This window comes from Schistocerca nitens, chromosome 10, assembly GCF_023898315.1.
Source record: "Schistocerca nitens isolate TAMUIC-IGC-003100 chromosome 10, iqSchNite1.1, whole genome shotgun sequence".
In the NCBI taxonomy this organism is placed as follows: Eukaryota; Metazoa; Arthropoda; class Insecta; order Orthoptera; family Acrididae; genus Schistocerca; species Schistocerca nitens.
Genome location: NC_064623.1, coordinates 51,426,248 through 51,454,223, shown reverse-complemented (window position 1 = coordinate 51,454,223; position 27,976 = coordinate 51,426,248). Strand labels below are relative to the sequence as shown.

The window sequence follows — 27,976 nt, the reverse complement described above, 5'->3', positions numbered from 1 at the left end:
CCGTATTTCGCGCTAATACAAAACGTGGTAAAGTGGTACAACTCCTTGAAAATTTATTTAGCTTCGTCGGAAACAAAGAATCATGCCAATCGGTTCAGTAGATTTGAACTTCAAACGCATTTTTCTGGAAATGACTTTTTTTTATCGCGCGGTATGGCAATACCGCGCGATAAAAAAAGTCATTTCTAGAAAAACGCCTTTGAAGTTTTGACTACAGATAAATGCAATATTGTGCAACGTACGTTCAATCTCCTACTCCGGGTCCATAAACTAGTCCTTACTCTTCCTCATAGAGGGCGTTCTGCTCGATCTCGGTCATCCTGCGCTGCTCCCTAGCCCAACCCTTTCTTTTACATATATTAAGCCATACTCTCACTTCCTGTGACCCGCCACGTTTTACACACTGTGTCCGCTGCATGTTTCAGATAATGTACATGATGAGGAACCTGAAGGACATGATAGTGTCCTATTATCACCACTACCAGCTGTGGGGCGAGTGCCACCTCACCCTGGACGAGTTTGCTGAGTGCTTCATGGAAGCGGTTTTCGGCCGCTTGAATCCGGTGGTCGTCTGAATGCTTGGCGAACTGCGTCGAATAGAGTTCCAGGGTGACGTCCATCGTTTTCATGGTCTTCAGAATTGCTGAATACCCTTCGTTGAAGCTGCTCACTGCCAGGAAAGTCGCAATCTCCAGTCTTCGCACCCCATGCTTGGGGACCAACTTCCAAACACACGCTTTCAAACTCTCATTTGAATTTTGTGTTTCTCCCAAACACCGGTACAACAAATCGTCCTCCGAAAGAAAAAAACTGGTGCGCGAAAAAGGCCGATTTCAGGCCGGTGCAGTTTTTTTTGTTCAACCGCGAATAGCAAACATTTCCGTTCCGTATTCGGAAAAACCGTTTCAGGGGTGGATTCTAAACAGTTTTATGGATCCAAAAATGCAATTTTAAAAAATATATATTTTTTAAACCAAAAGATAGCAAACGTCCCCTTAATGCACTGCCCATGGCAGGAAAATGCCTTTCTTTCAGCATCTTCCTATCCCTAGCCCAACCCTTTCTTTTACATATATTAAGCCATACTCTCACTTCCTGTGACCCGCCACGTTTTACACACTGTGTCCGCTGCATGTTTCAGATAATGTACATGATGAGGAACCTGAAGGACATGATAGTGTCCTATTATCACCACTACCAGCTGTGGGGCGAGTGCCACCTCACCCTGGACGAGTTTGCTGAGTGCTTCATGGAAGACATACGTAAGTGACAAGCTTCCAATTATGAACTGACAACCTGTACGATCGTTACGGTTCGTTATTGAAGAATCCCGTTATGGACGATGCACATAAGTGCCCATGTAGCCGGGAACAATTGAAACTTTATTACTGCAGATAAAGTATACAACAGTGTTAGCAGCTGCAACAGCTTCTGAGTAAAGATAGTCCTGATCTAATGCAGGTTCTCCGAAACAAGACAACAGTTCTTGAATCTACATGGGAGGAACACTGTCAGCCATTATCGAGAATAATGGTTCTTGAATCTACAGGCCAGTGCACTATCGGTCATTATCAAGGATAAGGGATCGTGAATCTACAAGAAAGTAACACTGTCTGTCACTGTTGAAAATAACGGTTTCTGAATGTACAAGCAAGGTACATTGTTGGGCACTGTCGATGTGGTGTCACCGCCAGACACCACACTTGCTAGGTGGTAGCCTTTAAATCGGCCGCGGTCCGTTAGTATACGTCGGACCCGCGTGTCGCCACAATCAGAGAGACTTCCTAGAGAGACTTCCTAGCACTCGCCCCAGTTGTACAACCGACTTTGCTAGCGATGGTTCACTGACAAAATACGCTCTCATTTGCCGAGACGATAGTTTAGCATAGCCTTCAGCTACGTCATTTGCTACGACCTAGCAAGGCGCCATATTCAGTTACTATTGATATTGTGAATCATGTACCGTCAAGATCGACGTTCATCATTAATGGATTAAAGTTAAGTATTCCACCAGCTACGTCCGTTTTTCTAAATTCTAATTTCCTTGTCCTGTTCCAGACCTCACGCCAGCCTGCGTGAGCTAAAACGCGTGCGTTTCAGCCTCCTCTAGTAACACGGTGTTTGCTCTCCTGCCAACCATAACAGTCGAGAACAGTTCTTGAGTCATTAAGCAAAATACACTGTCAGTCTTTACGTAGAACAACGGTTCTTAAATCTACAAGCAAGGTACATTGTTGGTTGCTGTCTAGAATAACGGTTCTTGATCTGCAGGCAAGATACACTGCCAGTGACTATCGAGAAGAACAGTTCTTGAATCCAAAAGCCGTCACTGTCGAAAATAATGGTTCTAGAATCTACAAGCAAGGTAGACTGCTTTTCAATCTCTTGATTTATATTATCACTAACAGAATTCTTGTCGGTGAACTACAGCTTAGCTTCCTTCCACAAACGAATGACTTGTTGCTCGCACGTGTCTTTCCACTTGTCCACATGCTGCTGAACATGCACATTGTGAAAGTATTGATACAAATTCATGTTGCACGCAGTAACATCGGCTTTATACGCGTCGCAGAGCATCATGGCTGCCTCACTGACTAACACACAATGATTCAGACCGGCGTGGCAGGGAACTCACCGAATGAAATCTGACACTTGTTTCAAATTGGGGAATCCTCGGCATGCACAAGTGTAAAGCATTCAGTTCTAGAGATGGGGCAAATGATTGTTTCAGAGTATCGGTTATGGCGATAACTGCTATTTTTTTGTAGTAGTTACTTTAAGAAAAAAAGAAAAGAAAACCGAATGCCCCAAATGGGGATACAGTCAACTCCCTTCACCCGCAGAACGCGAGCTACTAGATTTTCCTGATTGCATACCCGCTAACTCCTACTTAGAATAATTTTCCTCCGATGTACTGATATATTTCTTATGGCTGGGACTTTCGCTGCTTAATCTCTAGGCAGTACGGTCTCTTACGGCAGCCTATTAGCAATGCCTCGTAGCGCGTCGACCCTGCTGTGTGAAATCACAGCCCATTTCGGAACCTTGTTTGTTACTTAATATTTTTCAATTTTTTGTGTTATTGTGATGCTGTAACTAAATATGCGAACGTACGTTGAGATATTTAACTGTTTTTATTTGGTTTGGTAGCCACGCAAGTTGATTCTGGCTAACAGCTACTACATACAGGTTAATGGCAACTGCAAGAGTGGTGGGGAGTGGATCACATTAAGGACAATAACAATCCAGTTATTTGTGAGCTCAGTAAAACCCCCTGACGGCCGGCGGTTATTTCCGTGAAGGAATGAAAATACTTGTTTCACTCCAGTCTCTGGGAATATACAAAAAATAAGTTTTAAACTAAAACATATTAGGGAGTTTTATCTTAAACTAAGCTATCACAGCAAAAAACTCCCAAAAGCCGCGCGTGATTAGCCGAGCGGTCTAGGGCGCTGCAGTCTTGGACTGTGCGGCTGGTCCCGGCGGAGGTTCGAGTCCTCCCTCGCGTATGGGTGTGTGTGTTTGTCCTTAGGATAATTTAGGTTAAGTAGTGTGTAAGCTTAGGGACTGATGACCTTAGCAGTTAAGTCCCATAAGATTTCACACACATTTGAACATTTGAACTCCCAAAACGTTACAACAAAGACGATTTTAGCTGAAAGACGTAAAAATGAAAGGAAAAATAACATAGAAAATAAATATGCTGGAATAGCATGGAATGTGGTCTGGAAAAACATCAATAGTGATGTTCTTTCGTCTAACGTGAGAACAGCGTGGTACAAGGTAGTCAATAACATCATCGGCACTAATGAGCGTCTCTTTGCCATCGGTTTAAGTGACACTAACCTCTGCAGCAAATACAACCTCTTTGATGGTGTGCCTCGTCGGTACACATGTGGAGATAAGATTATCAACTGGAGGTGGACCAGGGAGAAAAATGCTCAAATAACAGTAACTTCAGCAAGCAATGTACCAACTAACATTTTCTTCAGACCAGAAGAAATTTACTACCCTCAGGCAAAAAATAACGCAGTGATTTAGTTAATGGGCAAATATACAAGTTACATTTTTGACAATATTGGGAGCGATGAATATATTGAATATAAGATGTATATGGGAAATGAATTCGAGAAAACACTTAAGTATCAGAATCACAACAATAAATACAGTAACATGTGTTCAACAGAATGGGTATAGGTTAGGAACACGCGGATTTCTCGTGGAGAGTGGATGGGTTGGGTCACGTTCCCGACCCTAATCTCACCTGCAAGCCACACATGAAAGATAAATCAGTAGCGCAGCAGATACAAGAATATGATGGCAAACATCTGGTGTCTGTTCTAAAGGAAGATCTTGAACTCCCTAAGGATGCGTTTAGAAGGCTGGAACTGACAAAAAGAACAAGGCAGTGAACGTTTCTGCGATGTCGCTGTTCGGGACTGATCTTCTGTCCACGTAATTTACCCTGAAAGGAACACACATCAAGGATTTACTGAATGATTAATTTGAGTCTGGAAAATGATGATGAGGAACCTCAGGCTGCAGAAGAAGAAAATGTGCCTGCTGAATTGCCACCAGTTGAAGGTGACAGTGAAGGTGCTAAATGTGAGCTAGACGGAATATTATTCCTCATTCTAGGAATGCTGTAGTTTATGACTGCAATTATCTGTCACCTTATTCATGTCATTTCATTGTAAGCTAAAAAGAAACCGGAGTCCAGGATACAGTTATCAGCTTCCGTGTTAAACGTAGTGGTATCCCGTAACTGCCAGAGAAAAATAACTGTGAGCTAAAAGTAACTGCCACAAAAAAATCACTTATAGGCATACTCATCTACTGATGGTTATTTTCACAGTCCCACGAATTACTTATCGTCATTCTACACAATTAGATTGCATGAATCGAATGTACACACTTCGATAAACAAATGACGCCCAGTCTGGCAGTTATTTCCATGAGCTGTAGAGTACATCATAGATGCTCGTTCCCCCTGCTTTGTTCATTTGTCGGTGGTCAGATCTGAGATAACGCGAAGGCATAGTACGCACTAGGATAAACAGGTGGCACTACACACTATTGGCAGTCATCAAAACAACTGCTAGGCACAGATGAGCGGTTTTTACAGTAACTGCTACTTCTCAGTAACTGGTTATTTGTATGATTAAAGTTATATTTTGCCACCGCTCTTCAGTTCATTTCAGGCCATAAAATTGCTGTCACTTTAATATTGTTTATGCTCTGGATTAATTTTATAAAACGAAACTTGATCCATTATAGTAATGTATAGTCTCTTAATTAAAGGCTGACTTGAGGCTTTTATTGATCGCCCCCCTTTGAATGAGATTTGCTGAGATTTTGCCGCACTCCTCCCGCACCCCATTTTGAGCTGACGTAAGTAAGGGACGTCCCCTTAATTACTGCTAAAAGTAGACCAAGTTATTTTCGTGTAATCTCTTTAAAATCGTAGTTAGTAACCCTGTATTTATGTTGTTGTTGTTGTCGTTGTTGTGGTCTTCAGTCCTGAGACTGGTTTGATGCAGCTCTCCATGCTACTCTATCCTGTGCAAGCTTCTTCATCTCCCAGTACGTACTGCAACCTACATCCTTCTGAATCTGCTTAGTGTATTCATCTCTTGGTTTCCCTCTACGATTTTTACCCTCCACGCTGCCCTCCAATACTAAATTGGTGATCCCATGATGCCTCAGAACATGTCCTACCAACCGATCCCTTCTTCTAGTCAAGTTGTACCACAAACTCCTCTTTCCCCAATTGTATTCAATACCTCCTCATTAGGTATGTGATCTACCCATCTAATCTTCAGCATTCTTCTGTAGCACCACATTTTGAAAGCTTCTATTTTCTTCTTGTCAAAACTATTTATCGTTCAAATTTCACTTCCATACATGGCTACACTCCATACAAATACTTTCAGAAAAGACTGCCTGACACTTAAATCTATACTCGATGTTAACAAATTTCTCTTCTTCATAAAGGCTTTCCTTGCCATAGCCCGTCTACATTTTATAGCCTCTCTGCTTCTACCATCATCAGTTATTTTGCTCCCCAAATAGCAAAACTCATCTACTACTTTGTCTCGTTTCCTAATCTAATTCCCCCAGCATCACCTGATTTAATTGGACTACATTCTATTATCCCCGTTTTGCTTTTGTTGACGTTCATCTTATATCCTCCTTTTAAGACACTGTCCATTCCGTTCAACTGCTCTTCCAAGTCCTTTGCTGTCTCTGACAGAATTACAATGTCATTTATGTATGTTATTTTATTTCCAGCCATGTACCTTCCGTACTGGGAACACGTGATTCCTTTCTGGAACATGCGCCAGGAGCCCCACGTCCTGTTCTACAGCTACGAGGAAATGAAAGAGGTACGTATACGTTCCTCAAGACAATTGCGGGTACGCTTTAAAGTTTCGTCTGTGCTTGATACCAAGTCTGCCTAAAAAGTAACATATCAAAGAAAACAAAGGATACAAACAGGATACTTTCTATTTTTTATTGCATGCTAAGCTATTGCGCATAGGGAAAATCTGTCATCGGTTGCATTTACTTTCTTAGCGAAGCATATTCATTGGTAATCCAGTAAACATTTTGGGAGAAAAAGCAATAATGTGGGTTCTAGAAGCTATTGAAAAGAAACCAATGAGTTACAACGATTCATCTGCTCCACACATTCGCTATGTGATCAAAATTATACGGACACCTGGCTGAAAATGACTTACAAGTTCGTGGTGCTCTCCATCGGTAATGTTGGAATTCAATATGGTGTTGGCCCACCCTTAGCCTTGATGACAGCTTCCACTCTCCCAGGCATACGTTCAATCAGGTGCTGGAAGGTTTCTTGGGGAATGGCAGCCCATTCTTCACGGAATGCTGCTCTGAGGTGAGGTGTCGATGTCGGTCGGTGAGGCCTGGCATGATGTCGGCGTTCCAAAACATCCCAAAGGTGTCCTAAAGGATTCAGGTCAGGACTCTGTGCAGGACAGTGCATTACAGGGATGTTGCTGTCGTGCAATCACTCCGCCACAGGCCGTGCATTATGAACAGGTGCTCGTGTTGAAAGATGCAATAGCCCTACCCGAATTGGTTTTCAACAGTGGGAAGCAAGAAGGTGCTTAAACAATCAATAGTGATAGTGCAACGCAAAACAACAAGGGTTGCAAGCACCCTCCATGAAGAACACTACCACACCTTAACACCACCGCCTCGGAATTATACTGTTGGCACTACACACGAAGGCAGATGATCTTCACCGGGCATGCGCCATACCCACTCTCTGCCATCGGATCGCCACATTGTGTACCGTAATTGGTGACTCCACACAACGTTTTCTCACTATTCAATCGTCCAATGTTTACGCTCCTTACACCGAGCGAGGCGTAGTTTGGCATTTACCGGCGTGATGGGTGGCTTATGAACTGCCGCTCGACCATGAAATCCGAGTTTTCTCACTTCTCAGTTTGGAATTCCTGTGTTATGGACTGCATAGATGCCTGCCTATTACACATTACGACCCTCTTCAATTGTCGGCGGTCTCTGTCAGTCAATAGACGAGGTTGCCGATACGCTTTTGTGCTGTACGTGTCCCTTCACGTTTCCACTTCACTATCACATCGGAAACAATGGGGATATGTAGGAGTGTGGAAATCTCGCGTACAGACGTATGACACAAGTGACACCCAATCACCTGAGCACGATCAAAGTCCGTCAAATCCGCGGAGCGCCCCATTCTGCTCTCTCACGATATCTAATGGCTACTAAGCTAATTCTGGATTGTTCCGATGTCTTCCCTTAATCCGACCAGGTAGGTATTCCATACACTCTATCGGTAGTCAAGAATCGTTCGCACTATTGTTGTGTAAGTTATACACTACTGGCTATTAAAATTGCTACACCATGAAGTTGACGTGCTACAGACGCGAAATTTAACGGACAGGAAGAAGATGCTGTGATATGCAAATGATTAGCTTTTCAGAGCATTCACACAGGGTTGGCGCCGGTGGCGACACCTACAACGTGCTGACATGAAGAAAGTTTCCAACCGATTTCTCATACACAAACAGCAGTTGACCGCCGTTGCCTGGTGAAACGTTGTTGTGATGCCTTATGTACGGAGGAGAAACGCGTACCGTCACGTTTCCGACTCTGATAAAGGTCGGATTGTAGCCTATCGCGATTGCGGTTTATCGTATCGTGACATTTCTGCTCGCGTTGGTCGAGATCCAATGACTGTTAGTATAATATGGAATCGGTGGGTTCAGGAGGGTAATACGGAACGCCGTGCAGTCGAGATGACAGGCATCTTATCCACATGGCTGTAATGGATCGTGCAGCCACGTCTCGATACCCGAGTCAACAGATGGCGTCGTTTGCAAGACATCAACCATCTGCACGGACAGTTCGACGACGTTTGCAGCAGCATGGACTATCAGCTCGGAGACCATGGCTGCGGTTACCCTTGACGCTGCATCATAGACAGGAGCGCCTGCGATGGTGTACTCGACGACGAACCTGAGTGCACGAATGGCAAAACGTCATTTTTTCGGATGAATCCAGGTTCTGTTTACAGCATCACGATGGTCGCATCCGTGTTTGGCGACAGCGCGGTGAACGCACATTGGAAGCGTGTATTCGTCATCGCCATACTGGCGTATCACCCGGCGTGATGGTATGGGGTGCCATTGGTTACACGTCTCGGTCACCTCATGTTCGTATTGACGGCACTTTGAACAGTGGACGTTACATTTCAGATGTGTTACGACCCGTGGCTCTACCCTTCATTCGATTCCTGCGAAACCCTACATTTCAGCAGGATAATGCACGACCGCACGTTGCAGGCCTTTCTGGATACAGAAAATGTTCGACTGCTGCCCTGGCCAGGACATTCCCCAGATCTCTCACCAATTGAAAACGTCTGCTCAATGGTGTCCGAGTAACTGGCTCGTCACAATACACCAGTCACTACTCTTGATCAACTGTTGTATCGTGTTGAAGCTGCTGTACACGCCATCCAAGCTCTGTTTGACTCAATGCCCAGGCGTATCAAGGCCGTTAATACGGCCAGAGGTGGTTGTTCTGGGCACTGATTTCTCAGGATCTATGCACCCAAATTGCGTGAAAATGTAATCACACGTCAGTTCTATTATAATATATTCGTCCAATGAATACCCGTTTATCATAAGCATGTCTAAGGTGTAGCAATTTTAATGGCCAGTAGTGTACTTCAGCCTAACTAACCTAAGGACATGACACACATCCATGCCCGAGGCAGGATTCGAACCTGAGACCTTAGCAGCAGCGCGGTGCGAAACGTACTACTTGCCATCAGCAGTTAGTACGTTCTTCATGCTTTTCTTACTGCCATCAATATAAACAGCGGCACCAGTTACCGTGAATATCATACTTCGCGTTCTTTGCATGGTCATTCTGCAATGAAAGGTACAGGTATTGGACAAAAGTATCGGAAGGCAACGAGAAATGTAGATATTGGCCGATCCTGCAGGTTGTGCTGTTGTATTCGATCACAAACGGCAACTGTGCCATGTTCTCAGTGCATTGACAGTGTCAGAACAGTGTTCTGTGTGGCTGTCAGTGCATTATATCGGATGTAAGTGAATTCGAACGTGCACACATTCAAATGGTTCAAATGGCTCTGAGCACTATGGGACTCAACTGCTGAGGTCATTAGTCCCCTAGAACTTAGAACTAGTTAAACCTAACTAACCTAAGGACATCACAAACATCCATGGCCGAGGCAGGATTCGAACCTGCGACCGTAGCGGTCTTGCGGTTCCAGACTGCAGCGCCTTTAACCGCACGGCCACTTCGGCCGGCGCGGACACATTGTTCGTGCTCGTATGAGGGGTAGCAGAAGTGTTTGGTGTTTCAACAGGCACGGCAACTTAGATTCATACTGCTTACAATGAAAGCGGTAAAGACTCTGCACGGGCGAAAGTGTTTGTTGAGTTATCATGACAGACGGTCATTGAAGAGGACTGCGACGAAAAATTAAGAGGACAACAGCCGCAAAACTCACTGCGTAACTGAATGTCGCACTCGCGAATCCTGTCAGCACCAAAGGAACACGGAGGGACCTCCATAACCAAGTAATTGCAGGGCGAGATGGAATTTCAGAACCAATCATCAGTGACTCAAATGCCCATAACAGGTAAACGTGGTCCAGAAGCCATAAAACCTGTACTATGGAGCAATGGAAGAAAGTTATTTGGTCGGATGAGTCTTGTTTCACAGTATTTCCAACTTCTGGCAACGGTTACGTCCCAAGAGTGAAACATGGCGGAAATTCGGTGAGAATATGGGCTGCCATATCGTGATGTTCCATGTGTCCCACGGTTACTATAAACAGTTCATCATAAGAATAAATCTGATGTAAAATTTGCGCTGTGCATTCTTCTGCGTTTGCAGGAATCTCATTGGATTTCCGTTTCACGTGGGACTGCAGCCAAGCTGTCTCGAGTACTGTCAAGTACGATAATAAGGGTACTTTTGCGCTGTGCGTTACGCGCAAATCGACTCAGCGACAATACGGGACAACGTCTTTACCGGCGCGTTTAACTTGGACAGCACTGACGGGTCAGCTGGTACAGCTAGCCTGCAGTGGCGTGGCCAGCTGCAGTTCACACGTAAAAAGAGACGAGCAGAGGAGCAATACAGCTTCGAATGCCATTTAATTTTTAACAAGAATGAAATAATACACTGCAAATCTCTCACAATACGCTCATAACTAGACGAAAACCGCAACACGTCATCGTTTTTTAGCTAACGTACTATTGTAATTACAAACAAGAATGATGAGCATTCCTGATATAACCACAGGGTAATTTTTCTGCATAATCTGTGTGTAACGTAAGAGAGTACTGAACGATTTCACCGTATAGTTAAATATTGAAGCCACCGAAGGTATTACTTACAGTCAGCCATCTGGTAATCTCTTAGCTCCTTCCATATCCGAATCCGAGAAATATATTTCAGTTCTAGAAGTGTCACCTGCTACGTGGATAACGAGCCTATCAACAACAGAATATACGAAGCCAACCAGGCGCAGCATTTTCCCTTCTTTTATGACAAGCCATTCTATATCCCACCAGCCTCCAGCGGTGGCGTGTGAAAAAGCTGCGAGCGTTAGTTCCAGTACGTATAGCAACTTAACAGTCTTCTTACTTCTCGGGCCAAATCCAGCAGCTTGGCTCCAGATCAGTTCTTTTGGGTTCATATAGTAATGGTACGGTAGCAAATGTAAAACTGCAGCATTTGTATGATGTGCTCGATGCAGTGAAAATGATTGTTTTTAATGTTTCTCCGATACTTATCTACCTCTGTGGTATAACGAGCATTAGGTTTTTCATTTTTGCCTTAAAAATTAAATTCTTATGTTTTCTTTGTGTAAACAATTTTTATGAACAGTCTTTCATAAAACATCGATAATTTAGAATTTATATTTGAAATGGAAAGAGGAATTTTCCGTCCAATATATAATTAGAAACAAGAAGACGTGCATTGTTCATAAAAAATGATGATGAGTTTTATAATTACGAGGTGCAGGTATTTCAGATTGAACGAGGAAAAAAAAAATATGCTGGCAAGATTCGAAGCAACGCACGAATAACAGCATTGGATTCACATTCCACTTCGCTACCGACTGCACTACATGTTCAAAAAAAAAAAATGGTTCAAAGGGCTCCAAGCACTATGGGACTTAACGTCTGAGGTCATCAGTCCCCTAGAACTTAGAACTACTTAAACCTACCCAACCTAAGGACATTCCACACATCCATGCCCGAGGCAGGATTCGAACCTGCGACAGTAGCAGTCGCGCGGTTCTGGACTGAAGCGCCTAGAACCACTCGGCCACCGCTGCCGGCACTACATGTTCAATGCGTGATTCTTCATCAGCTGAAGTATATACAACGCTGGGAAAACCTCAAAGCCGATTATCTCTGTAAATTTATGAAAAACATTAAGAACAGCCTATTTCTCGGCACTTTTTAACCGTGTTCCACGCGAGAGTTTCATTACGGAACAAAAAGCAGCCTCCGCCATTTTCATACTGCGCATTAACAGCACGACAATCAGAGTACAACGCTGTAGAGGCTGTGACTGCACACGATTTTTGAAATGAAAACTGCATAGCTAAAGCGTGATTAAGAAAAACGTTGATGGCTGTTAATACATTAGATTATCTTAAAGTTCCATTTAATGTAACTTAGTAATAAGATATGTAATACATAAGTAGGACCTACTTGCAATAGCGTAACATCAGTGTACGTGTGCTATGGCTTCTGACCAATCATCGCGTTTGTGTTTGTTTACATCAGGTTTATTCTTGTGATGAACGGATTATAAGCAAGGTCGCATTAAAGCTAAGTATTATGTAGGCTGGTCAGGTCCATACAGTGGTTCGATGTTTGTTCCCCAATGGTGATGCTGTGTTCTGAGAAAACAGGTCACAAGCACCCCACTGTCCGTGACCAGTTTTATGAGCTCAGAGTGAGTTGACACTGCCTATTGGCTTCTGTCTCGCGTTCTTCTGCGACGTTCATCTGATGATTTTACTGCAGCACGAGTGTTATTCACTGGTATTCTCAAAGCTTCACTCTCCATTGCTGGTGAGGGTTTGCCCGCATCTCGTGGTCGTGCGGTAGCGTTCTCGCTTCCCACGCCCGGGTTCCCGGGTTCGATTCCCGGCGGGGTCAGGGATTTTCTCTGCCTCGTGATGGCTGGGTGTTGTGTGCTGTCCTTAGGTTAGTTAGGTTTAAGTAGTTCTAAGTTCTAGGGGACTTATGACCACAGCAGTTGAGTCCCATAGTGCTCAGAGCCATTTGAACCATTTTTGGCGAGGGTTTCTCAGCGGTCATTTCCGGTGCGATTCTCCTCTTGCCACCTGGGACGGTCGTTCGCTGCAGCACGGGAAGCCAGGACCCGTTTACCTTAAGGCTTCCTTCTTTCTTGTTGAAGCTATTCCCGTGTTTTTGTATTTCCATAGCCTCTCTGAACAAGCGGGTGTGATAGTGCTTCTCTACAGCCAGAACTTCCGTGTCGGCGAATTTTATTATGTGGTCGGTCTCATTCAGTGCGTGCTCTGCCACGGCCGATTCCCCCACCTGCCCCAACCTGCAATGTCGCTTACTTTTTTTGATCCTGGTGTTGATCGTCCAGTCATTCCGACATAAACTTTTCCCTATGTGCGTGGTATACGGTACATTCCCGACATTGCAAGTGGGTCCCTTTTCTGATTTGCCGATCTAAGACACTCTTTGATCTCCTTTGTCGGTTTGAAACTCTTCTTTACTCCGTGTTTGCGCAATATACGACCGATTCTGTCCGTCAGTCTGGGAATGTGAAACCTGGTTGGTAGGCACTCAAAGAGCGCACAGGGTAAGGTTACGATTGAGGATGGGGCTTAAACAGTTACTGTGAGTTTGGCTCTGAGCACTATGGGACTCAACTGCTGAGGTCATTAGTCCCCTAGAACTTAGAACTAGTTAAACCTAACTAACCTAAGGACATCACAAACATCCATGCCCGAGGCAGGATTCGAACCTGCGACCGTAGCGGTGTTGCGGTTCCAGACTGCAGCGCCTTTAACCGCACGGCCACTTCACTGTGAGTTTCACAATCAAACATATAACTTTATTTTTCTTCACAATCAAACACATAACTTTATTTTTCTAAGACCCACTTATTTACACATTGCTTCAAAATATCACAATTAGACAATACGGCTGAAGGCCTAGTTAAAGTAAACTTGAGATGCTTTCTGGGCTGAAGGCCCAAAACCACACGAAAAACAAGAACGGCTGAAGGCCTGGCTTAGAAATCAAAAGCAATTAAAAGTAGAACATAAAATTTTAAAAAATGCAATTGAAAGCAATTAGCAGTTGAAGGCCTACACTACATGTTTGAAGAATAACTATAATTAAAAAGTGTGGTGTCACCGCCAGACACCACACTTGCTAGGTGGTAGTTTAAATCTGCCGCGGTCCATTAGTACATGTCGGACCCGCGTGTCGCTACTGTGTGATCGCAGACCGAGCGCCACCACAAGGCAGGTCTCGAGAGACTGACTAGCACTCGCCCCAGTTGTACGACGACTTTGCTAGCGACTACACTGACGAAGCCTTTCGCTCATTTGCCGAGCAGCTAGAATAGCCTTCAGCTAAGTTAATGGCTACGACCTAGCAAGGCGACATAAGTAACTTCATGTATCTACTGAGTCTCACTTGTATCATCAAGAATGCTGTATATCAAAGGACGATATAAAAGTTAAGTGTTCTAGTAGCTACGTTCTTTTCTTTATCACATTCATTACGAATCCTGTTCCAGACTTAACGCCAGACGGCGTGAGTTGACGCGTGCCCTTTCGGCTACTTCACTGTGGACTGGCTGCCTTAACAGTCCACTACAAAAAGCATTAATGAACAACTTTTTCTAACCAAGAAATTTCTTTTTAAACTTACAACAGCACAGCCTAATTAATGAAATATTAACTTATTGCACGGCTGAAGGCCAAAAACAAATTTGAAACAACGGCTGAAGGCCTGAACACCAAGTCAGACAAGCAATTTAAAATAAACCCCTTCCTTCTTATAAAAAATTCTCCTTTAAAGAATACACAGGGCTGAAGGCCTTATTAAAAGGGGTTCACGTAAATCCTCGGCTGAAGGCCACACATAACAGATCGAACAACTAACGGCTTAGGGCCTGGATTACAAACTATTTCAGATAGAACAAATTTTAAGGAAAAAATATTTTTTTAAATAAAAATATTTTTTTTGAATTAAAATTAATTTAACATGGCTGAAGGCTTTTATGTAAAATTTAAAAAGAACTGAATTAATACACGGCCGAAGGCCTCACAGAATACTTCAAACTAAAACGAAAATCACAATCTAAAACAAACAGAATAAGTGGTGTTCAGAAGTGTTCCAAGGGTCGGCCTGAGAAGATAGCTCAAACGTGAGGTGAGACAGGCAGCCAAGAGCTGAAGTTAAATAATCGGATGGCAACCCAAACTACGGACGGCCCAAGGACTGACCAATAATGTAACCAATTCCCTTTCATCCGACTAATGGCACAACGATGGAAAATATTGGCCGAGGACAAGGATACGAACAGCACTACATCTTCATAAATTGGCGTCTAAAAACAGCCAAGGAAACAATAACCACTCTAAGCAAAATATGAACCAAACAACTTAAAAGACTGTCGAACTACACGCCGTGCCGGACAGCATCAGCACGACGAGGAAAGGCACACTACCGGAAAACTACGCTAACGACCAGGGCAGGTAACTGGGGCGTTAAAGGCCGCAGGGCAGAACATACCGCTGGTGCAATTCACTGGCAAGTAACAGTCAGTTTAATAATTAATCACAATATAGGAAGACGGCTGCAAGATTTCACCGACTCCAACACATCATACGTTTCTGCTAGCCCAAACGGCCCAGGGAGCAACAACTCGCAAATGAACGAAGAGATGTCGCAGTAGTTGAGGTTTCATAACAGGTTAACTGGTCACTCAACTTCAGCGTGCAGGTTCGGTGGGCAACGAACTTTGTCGGTCTCGCAGCTAGCGCCTCACGATCCGACAGCGTGTGCACGCAGCCAGCGGTCCCGGCCTAGCCACACGTTGTGGAGACTTCCTCGCTGCTCCGTCCCAACCGACTGACCACCACACACACCACCACCACCCAAAAATGCAAGCGGTCACACCAAAGATAGTACGACACTACTAGTATCGATAAGCGCTGCTGCTGCCACTCAAGGAGGCAAGCCAGCAACTTCGTTACGCCAGTAAGTAAGGAAGAAACAAGACGCCACTGGATGTGACAAAATGCCAAAGAACAAACGGCATGAACGCGAGCCGCACACGGCTCAGAATGTATGGCAGAAAGGATGTACCCGACATTTGTCTTTCTGATTTGTCGCTTCGCTGAGTGTTTGGCTCTGTTGCATTTGTAACGTAACTTGTGGAGTACCCATCATCACACACACAGAACACCTGCATACCCACACAAAGAATGACAAAACACCAAAATATTCCCTGGACTACACAATTAACACGACTGAAACAAGACTCAAAACGTAAACGTAAGCTTTACCAACGAGCAATTTCAGATGGAGAAAGACAATTACGACTACACAACTACTGGCTTGCCAAGGACAAATATAAACTTGAGCCGAATAAAACCAGGAAAGACCATTGGAACAGCCATGTAGCAGCACAAACACAACTAAACATTTGGGGGGAACCATACAAAATCGTGACAGAGAAAATTAAGAGCCCACTGGTTCTGGGAACGCTGCGACAGGAGGATGGTGAGATGACTAAGGGCTGGAGACGCACAGCGGAGTTCCTGCTGAGCAAACTCCTGCCCGACGACATCGCAGACACAGACACACCACAACATGCAGCACTGAGACGCGAAGTAGACACAGTATACACCACACCAACCGTCACCTGTCCATTTGCGCAGGAAGAAGTGGCGAGAGCGATCTCAGAACTCAAAAACAAAAAGGCGCCTGGACCGGATGGTATCCACTCTGAGGTACTGAAACAAATTGCACCGCAGATCACCCCGTTTCTCACAACGTTGTTAAACGATGCATTAAGGCTGGGCCGTGTGCCTGCAGTGTGGAAGACCTCGAAGGCGGTTATCATCAAAAAGGCTCCAGACAAAGACCCATCAGACCCCAAGTCATACAGACCAATTTGCCTTATCAATACACACGGTAAAGTACAAGAAAAACTACTCTGCAAAAGACTACAAGCACACCGAACACTACGGGGACTCACACCACACCAATACGGCTTTAGGGAAGGGAAATCTATAGATGACGCAATTAACAGAGCACTCCAAATAGTACACGACACACCCTCGAAATACACATTTGCAATTATGATAGACATCTCAGGTGCCTTCGACAACCTCTGGTGGCCGGTCTTGTTCAAGAGGCTCAGAGCCTCTTGAACAAGGGACTCAGACACCTGTAGGTACCGGAGTCTCTGTATAATAGTTTCATGGACTACTGCAGAGACAGAACGGTCGTTTGGCAAATGGACAACCAGAAAGTGATTAAACGAATTACAAAAGGCTGTCCACAAGGGTCGATCTACGGCCCCATCTTCTGGGACATAGTTATAGAACCGCTCCTACAGTTACTAGAGGAGCACATACTGACAGATGGAGTTTTCGCTTATGCTGATGATCTACTCGTCGTAGTTTCACCAAACAACCGTGCCCAACTAGAAGAAAGAGCCAATGGAACACTTAGGACAATAACCCAATGGTGCACAGACAATAAATTGAAGATAGCAGGAAACAAAACAACTTATACATTGCTAAAGGGTATCCTGCGCAGGAACCCAATAGTCAAAATCGGGGACACAAACATAAAAAGACTAGCAGTCACACGCTATCTAGGAGTATACATTGATGAACGATTGAACTTCCACGAACACGTGCGAATATGCACAAACAAAGCGGAAAAGATACTACACAAACTGGCTAGGCTAAATTCGGAACAATTCAGACTACCCCTGTCAGTGACACGAACGTACCATTGCGCTCTCTTCGAGTCAGTACTATGCTTTGCTGCCAGTACGTGGGCCCACAGGTTAAATCTCTCAACCAACAGAACCATTGTACGTCGAGGCCAAAGAAGTGTTCTACTTAGACTAACAGGGGCATTCAACACAACATCAAATGACGCACTATGTGTCGTCATGGGAATCTTCCCCATAGATATCACCATCAGGTACCGCGCAGCAATCTACTGGCTTAGGATGGGGAGAATAGACCAGGTTCGGCAGATCACTGGTGTACCGATTGAGACAACACGCCAACTCAGAGCATGGATCACTGGTGTACCGATTGAGACAACACGCCAACTCAGAGCATGGCGAGTGGATACCTGGCAGAGCGAGTGGGCCAACAGCGATAAGGGCTGCCGTGTATACAACTTCTTCCCTGACATCCGGGAAAGACTAAAACTAAAACATATCGATCCCAGCCACGGTATGGTACATTTCATCACAGGACATGGCCCTTATCCCACGTGCCTGTACCGCGTGAGTCTGCAGCAGACTAATAGATGCACATGCGGGGAAGAAGGTTCCTCTAAACATACTGTCTTCTTCTGCGGACAACGCACGAACATAAGACACACAGTACACATAAATCGCCTGAACTCACAGAACGAACTATATTCCATAATACGCGACCCGGAAAGGTGGACTGAACTCAACAAACTAACGGACGAAATCTCGAAGATCCAACAAATAGAATACTTGCGCAACAGGCCCTATCGAAGGCAAGTCGGTCCAAACAGACGTCACGATGCCCAGGTGGACACACATATGATTAGCACCACGAATGATGAAGAAGAAACAGATACAGACCAGGGCACCAACACAGATATTGAAGCGTCCAGCGCGGATGATCCATAGTGTCAACCAAGTCAAATTCAAAGAACAGAGTGGAACAACTGACAAGAGGTGCACAAGTCACACACAGATTGCACCTTATATGTAAATAGTTAACAGCATCTCCATGTCTAATAAGAGCTTAAAGCTGGATACCTCTTCAAGGGATCTACGCCTTCCGTTAAGAGGCAGCGCACAGTCTGTATGGAAGGATCTTGTGGTCCCTCTCTTTTGAGCCGATCCCGACGGATACCTATGGTAGATCGGGGAAAATAACCGTTCAGGCTGTGTTGCTGGCGGTGCCGGAAGGTGCTAACTGCCACACCACGTATCATTGTAAGTCTCATTGGCTCAGCGTGAACTGTTTGTACAACCAACCTACACAGCCTATACCTCAACCTCCACTACATTAATAACTTCTGATCTGAAGCTTAAAATTAGGCACCTCTTCAAGGGACATACGCCTCCTGATAAGAGGCGGCGCACGGTCTGGATGGAAGGATCTTAATTGTGGTTCCTCTCTTTTGAGCCCAACCCGACGGATACCTATGGTAGATCGGGGAAAACCACCGTTCAGGTCGTGTTGTCGGCGGGGCCGGGAGGTGCTTGCGCCTGATGTACTCTACTAGAAGCCTTGTAGGCTCAACACAAACCGTCAGCGTCATTACCTTTATTACTATTACCACGAGTATCCTTTCATTAGCAACTTTGAGCCGAGCACAAAATCAGTTACCTCTCTTTTGTATATCGTAAATAGTTTAGCACGCTGGACATGGAGGTCTTTGTCTTAGTTTCTAGCTTTAACGTACCCTAATCTCTTCTAGTTAAGTTAGTTTTTAGGATGGTAGATGTTAAAGGCATGGTGAGCGGTGGTCATTCCAAGACCCGGGCCGCCGCCCACAACCAGGTGACGGGCGATATTATACCTATCCCTTCTCTATTCAATTCTCTTCCTTCCTTCTTTCTAAATATTTAATTTCGTTTTGTTTATTAATATCTTACTTGATTTTGTATTAATTATAAGTTTTTCTAATGCTGCACACAAAAAAAATGTATCAAATGGATCTAAACAAATAGAGCCCGCCTCCACGTGGCGGGACACGGGCAACGGTGTGAGTGGGGACGGGAGCCGGTGTGGTGTTACTTTCAGTCACTCCGGACCCCGGACCCAGTCACAGCGGCTAAGTGGCAACATACGACCCACCATGAGAAATTAGACGGTGGGTCATAAAATATAAGCAGCTAGTGAAAAAGAAAAAAAAAAGTACCCATTGCTCCTCAGAACACTTTCCAGGTGTTTCATGTCGCGTCTGAGGTGCTGCGGCTCACATATTCGTCCTGCTCAGGTTACGAGCGTGTTAATCATGCCTTTTTTCTGGCTCGGGTGGTGGTTTGACAGTTTGTGCAGGTATCGGTCCGTGTGTGTCGGTTTTCGATACACGCTGTGTCCCAGGTTTTCGCCACCCCTTGTGACCAACACATCTGGAAATGGCAGTTTCTTGTCCTTTTCTACTTCTACCATTCCTAGATGTGCTGTAGCACAATTTGAAACACACTAGACTGAAATTTCAGCGTAACTAAGCAAGTTAGCAGCAAGTAGCGCCAGCATATGATCAAGTCATACGTGCAAAGATGAGCCTGAAATTCTTGTCGCACGGGGTAGCCGTGATGTCTTAGGCGACTTGTCGCGGTTCGCGCGGCTCCCCCCATCCTAGGTTCGAATCCTCCCTCGGTCATGGGTGTATGTGTTGTCTTTAGCGTAAGTTAGTTTAAGTTAAGTAAAGTAGTGTGTAAGCCTAGGGAACGATGACCTAATCAGTTTGGTCCAATAGTCCTTACCACAAATTTCCAATTTCCCGAATTCTTAAAGTAATGAAACAAAAATACACTGCTGGTTGGTTGATTTGGGAGAGGGGACCAAAAGCGAGGTCATCCATCCCATCGGACTAGCGAAGGAAGTTGGCCCGTACCCTTTCAAAGGGACCATCCCAGCATTTACCTGAAGCGATTTAGGGAAGTCACAGAAAACCTAAATGAGGATGGCCGGACGTGGGTTCGAACCGTAGTCCTCCGGAATGCGAGTTCAGTGTGCTAACCACTGCGCCATCTCGCTCGGTAATACACTGTTCCAGCAACGGAATGAAATTTTACACCCAACGAGACATTTAGAAAACACCCTGTAATCGAAATAAGAAAGTGAGCTGATGGTCCAAACTGCATATGAACTCTCTTGTTTTGCCATCTAACTCACTAAACTAATGATAATTAAAACATCATTTAAAGTTTTTATGACTAAGTTGACTGCGAAAGGAACGTTATTAGAGTTGTGCGCGAGGAAACATTACGTTCTAATACCTTCATTTTACCATAATGTGAGGAGCTGCATCGAACTACGACCACATAGTTCGACAACCAGCCAAAGTCTGCTCAATATCGCGGAACTAGATGGGCAACAGCTCTCTGCTCAAATTCAGTGGTTAGGTTTTCCTTGGTAGTGACAAACCTGACACTAACTTGCCTTAACTTTGGCGCTAGCTTCCCTTTGCTGAATTCGCTCAGAGTGTTAAGTTACGACAAACTCTACGCCACTATCTCTCGTCAGTGCTGATCTCGGTATCTTTACCCCAAACTCACCTTCATGCATTCCAACAAACCAGGACCGATACGGAGGGAAGGAAAAAGGGAGGGCAACCTGAAAATCAAAACACAAAAGAGTCCATCTTTTCAGCTACCAGGCATAGTACATCAATGAAAAGGAGAATAGTTATTGATATCCCAGCTAACAATATCATATCGAGCGAAACAACAGAGGCGCTATAGGCTCACAGATTTGTCTCAGATTATACGAGCAGAAGCAGGTAGATACGCCTTTCAAGTTCCTAGAATACGAGGTGCGACTAGAAAAAAACCGGACTGATGCTGGAAAAAACATTTATTTACAATTATTTACAATTTCATGTTATCTCCTTCAATGTACTCTCCTCCTCGGTCTCTACACCGCTCCATACGAATTTTCCACTGTTCATAGCAATGCTGCAGATCATTTTCGGTAAGTCCATACATTACTTCCGTCGCTTTTTCTTTTACTGATTCAACAGTCTCAAATCTAGTTTCTTTCAAAGCTGACTTGACTTTAGGGAAAAGAAAAAAGTCACAGGGGGACAAATCAGGTGAGTAGGGTGGATGATCTAAGATGGGAATGTTGTGTTTTGCCAAAAACGTCTTCACTGACAACGCACTGTGAGCTGGGGCATTGTCTTGGTGAAGGATCCATGACTTTTTTCTCCACAAATCGTTCCGTTTTCTCCGTACTCGCTCACGTAGGGTAGCCAGGACGCTAATGTAGTAATGCTGATTCACTGTTTGTCCCTCTGGTACCCAATCAATGTGCACAATCCCTTTGATGTCAAAAAAAAAAACAATCATCATTGCCTTGAATTTCGATTTTGACATTCGTGCTTTTTTTTGTAGTGGAGAACCAGGAGTTTTCCAATGCATCGATTGGCGTTTAGTTTCGGGATCGTAAGTAAAAAACCACGATTCATCGCAAGTAATAACATTTTGTAAGAAGGTGGGATCACTTTCAATGTTTTCCAGGATGTCAGAACAAATCATTCTTCGGCGTTCCTTCTGTTCAATTGTGAGACACTTTGGAACCATTTTTGAACACACTTTGTTCATGTTGAAACTTTCATGAAGAATCTGCCCAACACTTTCCTTGTCAACTCCTATTAACTCAGACACTGCTCTGATTGTTAAACGGCGATCTTGTCGAACAAGTTTACCGATTTTTTCAATGTTTGCATCAGTTTTTGCTGACAACGGTCTGCCAGTGCGAGTGTCATCACTGGTGTCTTCGCGGCCATCTTTAAATCGTTTAAACCACTCAAACACTTGTGTTCGCGATAAACAATCATCGCCGTACACTTATTGTAACATTACAAACGTTTCACTTGCAGATTTTCCTAGTTTGAAACAAAATTTGATGTTAACACGCTGTTCTTTCTGTACACTCAACATTTTCCGACGCACAGACAAAACGTCAACTATTTAAAACAGAGGCCACGGGCAGACTGAGTGCAGGAGGCAGATGAAACTCGAGCAGTAGGCGGAGCGAGAATCACGTGACAGGCCACGCGACTTTCAGCCTTATTGCATTCGTTTTATTGTTTCACCAGTACTCGTCCGGTTTTTTTCTAGCCACACCTCGTATTTTGCCTGAATAGGCCATAGGAAAAGGTAAATCGCTCTCTAAAGATTTATACGTAGAGTACAACCGACTTTTCAGCAGCAATTTATGGGCTGGTTCGATAGCACAGTGATGAAGTGCGCCGACTGGCAAATCATCGGCACGGCTTCGATTCCCGCTGCTACCTTTGCTTTTTTATTTTTTTTTTAAATTTTCGTTATTCCTCATAGGCCAACGGCCTTGCAGCAGTGGTAACACCAATTAACGTCAGATCACCGAAGTTAAGCGCTGTCGGGCTGGGTTAGCACTTGGATGGGTTACCATCCGGTCTGTCGAGCGCTAATGGCATGCGGGGTGCACTCAGCCCTTGTGAGGCAAACTGAGGAGTTACTTGATTGAGAATTATTGGCTCCGGTCTCGTAACCTGACATACGGCCGGGAGAGCGGTGTGCTGACCACATGCCCCTCCATATCCGCATCCAGTGACGCCTGTGCGCTGAGGATGACACGGCGGCCGGTCGGTAGCCGTTGGGCCTTCCAAGGCCTGTTCAGACGGAGTTTTATTCCTTGCAATGTTAAACGACTGATTATGAAATTTATGTAATAAACTAGTTCAGTTCATATACACAAAATTAATATGTTTAATTTAGTTACGATTACTACTCTTGACAGGCCATAGGATTGCAGCACATTGGTAAAATTTTGGAGGAACCATCACTGCAAACAACTACAGTCTTGGAATAAAAAACGAGTAACTGAGCTGTGTGTCTGACCCACAGGACTTGGCATTGGTGGTACGGAGAACGGCTGCCTTTTTGGGGAAGCCGATCACAGAAGAGATGGTGGCCCAGTTGGTCGACCATCTGAGCTTCGACAGGATGCGAGACAACCCTGCCGTCAACAACAGCTCCGCCGTGGAGCACATCCGCAAGGAGCACCAGCTGGAGCCAGCTGCCTCCACAGGAAGGTCCTTCATGAGGCGCGGCGTCGTGGGCGAGGGTGGGCAGCGGCTCTCCGAGGGCGTCCAGCGACGCCTGGAGCGCTGGACCGAGCAGCGCCTCCAGGGCCGTGGCTACACGGGGCCCCGCTGACTGCTGGGCTGGCACCCACTTCTCTCCAGGAGCGTCTGGAGCGCTGGGCACTCCGCCATTTAAGCGGTACAACGTAGATGGGCATACACACTGCTGGCTATTAAACACACTTTTGTAGAAAATCTCTAAAGAAAGGCTAGTGTTGAGTGAATTTACTGGTGTATAAAGTTATGTCAGAAACTATAGGGATTTACAAGGGTTGTCCAGAAAGTAAGTTCCAATCGGTCGTGAAATGGAAACTACAGGGAAAATCCGGTAAAGCTTTGCACAGATGTGTTGGGCAGTGTATCTACTCATACTCATAAATTAAGGATATTTGCAGAATGTGGTGCCACACACCGTGGCACTACACAAAACTGGCGTTAATAGCATAGGCACACAGGGAACATACACGACACAGATTTGTAAGTCCACGGTATTGGTGATAAGTTGAGAAAACCGTCACGAAACACATGTGCTACAAAACGCCACTGTTTCCGGTGCATTTACGCCGACATAAAAGTGGGATATGATCACCATGCACACGTCCACAGGTATCACAATGGGTTGGCATACTCTGGATCAGGTGGTCGAGCAGCTGCTGGGGTACAGCTTCCCACTCTTGCACCAGTGCCTGTCGGAGTTCCTGCAGTGTCGTAGGGGTTTGAAGATACGTCGACCGAGAGCATCCCAGACGTGCTCGATGGGGTTTAGGTCTGGAGAACAGGCAGACCACTCCATTCGCTTGATATCTTCTGTTTCAAGGTACTCCTCCACGATGGCAGCTCGGTGGGGCAATGCGTTATCATCCATCACGAGGAAAGTGGGACCCACTTCACCCCTGAAAAGACCGACATTCTGGTGCAAAACGACGTCCCGATACACCTGACCTGTTATAGTACCTCTGTCAAAGACATGCAGGGGCACCAATCATAATCCCGCTCCACACCATCAAACCATGAACATCATACAGGTCCCTTTCAAGGAGATTAAGGGGTTGGTATCTGGTTCCTGATTCACGCCAGATGAAAACCTGGCGAGAATCACTGTTCAGACTATACCTGGACTCGTCCGTGAACATAACCTGGGACCACTGTTCCAATGAGCATGTACAGGGTTATTACAAATGATTGAAGCGATTTCACAGCTCTATAATAACTTTATTATTTGAGATATTTTCACAATGCTTTGCACACACATACAAAAACTCAAAAAGTTTTTTTAGGCATTCACAAATGTTCGATATGTGCCCCTTTAGTGATTCGATAGACATCAAGCCGATAATCAAGTTCCTCCCACACTCGGCGCAGCATGTTCCCATCAATGAGTTCGAAAGCATCGTTGATGCGAGCTCGCAGTTCTGGCACATTTCTTGGTAGAGAAGGTTTAAACACTGAATCTTTCACATAACCCCACAGAAAGAAATCGCATGGGGTTAAGTCGGGAGAGCGTGGAGGCCATGACATGAATTGCTGATCATGATCTCCACCACGACTGATCCATCGGTTTTCCAATCTCCTGTTTAAGAAATGCCGAACATCATGATGGAAGTGCGGTGGAGCACCATCCTGTGGTACGTTTAGCTCCATGCTTGCTTTATTCGTCGACTTCCGCGGGCTACGCGTGAAACTTGCCCGCACGCGTTCAACCGTTTCTTCGCTCACTGCAGGCCGACCCGTTGATTTCCCCTTACAGAGGCATCCAGAAGCTTTAAACTGCACATACCATCGCCGAATGGAGTTAGCAGTTGGTGGATCTTTGTTTAACTTCGTCCTGAAGTGTCGTTGCACTGTTATGACTGACTGATGTGAGTGCATTTCAAGCACGACATACGCTTTCTCGGCTCCTGTCGCCATTTTGTCTCACTGCGCTCTCGTGCGCTCTGGCGGCAGAAACCTGAAGTGCGGCTTCAGCCGAACAAAACTTTATGAGTTTTTCTACGTATCTGTAGTGTGTCGTGACCATATGTCAATGAATGGAGCTACAGTGAATTTATGAAATCGCTTCAATCATTTGTAATAGCCCTGTACTGTGTTCTCGACACAAGGTTTTACGGGATCTTCTGTGAGTTCAGTGGAATGCAACTTGCAGGTCTCCGGGCGAATAAACCATGTCTGTTCTGTCGTCTGTAGACTGTGTGTCTGGAGACAACTGTTCCAGTGGCAGCGGTAAGGTCCCAAGCAAGGCTACCTGCAGTACTCCGTGGCCCTCTGCAGGCACTGATGGTGAGATATCGGTCTCCTTGTGGTGTTGTAGTCTGTGGGCGTCCCGTACTGTAGCATCTGGACACGTTTCCTGCCTGCTGGAATCGTTTCCATAATATTGAGATCACACTTTGTGGCATAACGTCATCAGTATGTGTTCTTTGAGCCATTTCAACACACAGTCACCATTAGCACATCTGAAAACGACTGCACACTTACTCCCTGCACCATACTCTGACTTGCACCAACACACCTCTGCGTATGTGGACTACTGCTAGCGCCACCGTGCGACGACCGCAGGTCAAATGCGCCGCATGGTCATACGTCGAGGTGATTTAAACGCGCAAACCGCCCACCAGTGCGTTGTTTCACCATGTATTAGCATTATCCTTAGTTTATGAGCATGAGTGTGGTATGCCCGTCGATCGTATCGTGTCGGTCTTTACAGTTTTGAGTGAACAGTGAGCACGTAAAGATGTGTAGGGAATGGCGTCTCCCGCCAAATGTGAGGGTCTGGTTACAGATTTCGCCTGTGTCATGCAGCCCACATAACACACCTGTCGAGCAGTTCCTTCTTCATGCCAATTCTCGGCCGCACACTGCAGGGGCAATGAAGACGCTCCTGCAGCGTTTCCAATGAGAAGTGTTTGATCACCCACAATACAGTCCGTGATTGGCTCCCCCTGAGTCTCATCTCTGCTCACAAGAACCGCTGGCTATGAAGACAAAATTTTTCCACAGACAACGAGCTGCAGACCATCGCAGATAACTGGCCGAAAGCACAAGCGGCTGCTTTCTATGACGAGGATATTGGAAAGTTGATACGAGGGCTATTCCGAAAGTAAGGTCCGATCGGTCACGAAATGGAAACGACTATGAAAATCCGATAAAGCTTTGCACAGATGTGTTGGGTAGTGTCTCTAGTATAACCCCAGTTAGCATCACGTCGCTCTTCTCATTTCTGAGCTCGCAGTGAGTGCGTAAAGATGTCCAGATAATAGTGTCTGCCGCCAAGTACGGGGGCCTGGTGAGAAATTTCCCCTGAAGCTATGCAGCTAACATTACATAACTGTCGTGCTGTTTCGTCTTCAAGACAATTCTCAGCCGCATTCTGCAGGGGCAATGAAGATGCTCCTGCATCGTTTTCAAATGGAAATGTGAGATTACCCACAATACAGCCCGTAATTGTCTCCCTCTGAGTTTCAGCTCAGGTCACATGAACCGCTGGTTATGAAGACAACATTTCGGCACAAGACAACGAGCCGTAGGCCAGCGTAGAGAATTGGCGGAGAGCACTGGCGGCTGCCTTCTATAGCGAGGGTATGGGAAAGTTGGTACAACGCTACGATACAAGTCTAAGTCGGGTCGGCGACTATGGAGATAAGTAGCTGCAAGGTGTATCTAACTGTTGCAAATAAAACATTTTTGATTTTTACCGTGGTTTCCATTTCGCGACCTATCGGACCTTACTTTCGGAATAGCCCTCGTACAACACTGCGCTAAAACTCGAAGTTTGAGCGGTGACTATGTAGATAAGTACGTGGAAGGTGTACCTAACTGTTGCAAATAAACCTTTCTGGTTTTCACTGTGGTTTCCATTTAGCGACCGATCGAAACTTACTTTCTGGACAACCCCTCGAATTTTTGTCACCAAAACGTGGCAAAAAGTTCATATGAGCATGGGATCGAAAATACTTCGTCAAGTAGGTAAGAAACGATTGATTACTGAGGGCACAAAACTGAGACATTTACCAAATACATTTACATTTTAGAATAAAATTCAATCGGTAGTGCCGTGCGGTCTGGGCACCTTGCCATGGTTCGCGCGGCTCCCCCGTCGGAGGTTCGAGTCCTCCGTTTGGCATGGGTGTGTGTGTTGTCCTTGGCGTCAGTTATTTTGTTATAATAATTAGTGCGTAAGCCTAGGGACCGATTACCTCAACAGTTTGGTCCCATAGAACTTACCACAAATTTCCAATCGTTAGTCCAAAAGATCAGACACTACACATTCTGATAACTGACGAACCTAAATGGGCAATGGGTCCACCTTC

At 45.2% G+C, this 27,976-nt stretch overlaps 1 protein-coding gene across 1 annotated transcript; it reads left to right on the top strand.

The window, feature by feature from the left end:
• Positions 1–437: 437 nt before the first annotated feature.
• On the top strand, positions 438–23,742 carry LOC126209853 (luciferin sulfotransferase-like). Its single transcript, XM_049938980.1, has 4 exons — positions 438–542; positions 1,142–1,262; positions 6,292–6,386; positions 23,431–23,742. Exons 1-4 carry the CDS (start codon positions 438–440, stop codon positions 23,740–23,742), a joined length of 633 nt encoding a protein of 210 aa, XP_049794937.1.
• The last annotated feature ends 4,234 nt before the right edge of the window (positions 23,743–27,976 follow it).

Coding starts and splice junctions, on each gene's coding strand:
- LOC126209853 (XM_049938980.1), top strand. CDS start 438: ATGAGGAACCTGAAGGACATGATAGTGTCCTATTATCACCACTACCAG. Junction 543..1,141: donor CTGAGTGCTTCATGGAAGCG/GTTTTCGGCCGC, acceptor TGCATGTTTCAG/ATAATGTACATGATGAGGAA. Junction 1,263..6,291: donor GTGCTTCATGGAAGACATAC/GTAAGTGACAAG, acceptor TTTTATTTCCAG/CCATGTACCTTCCGTACTGG.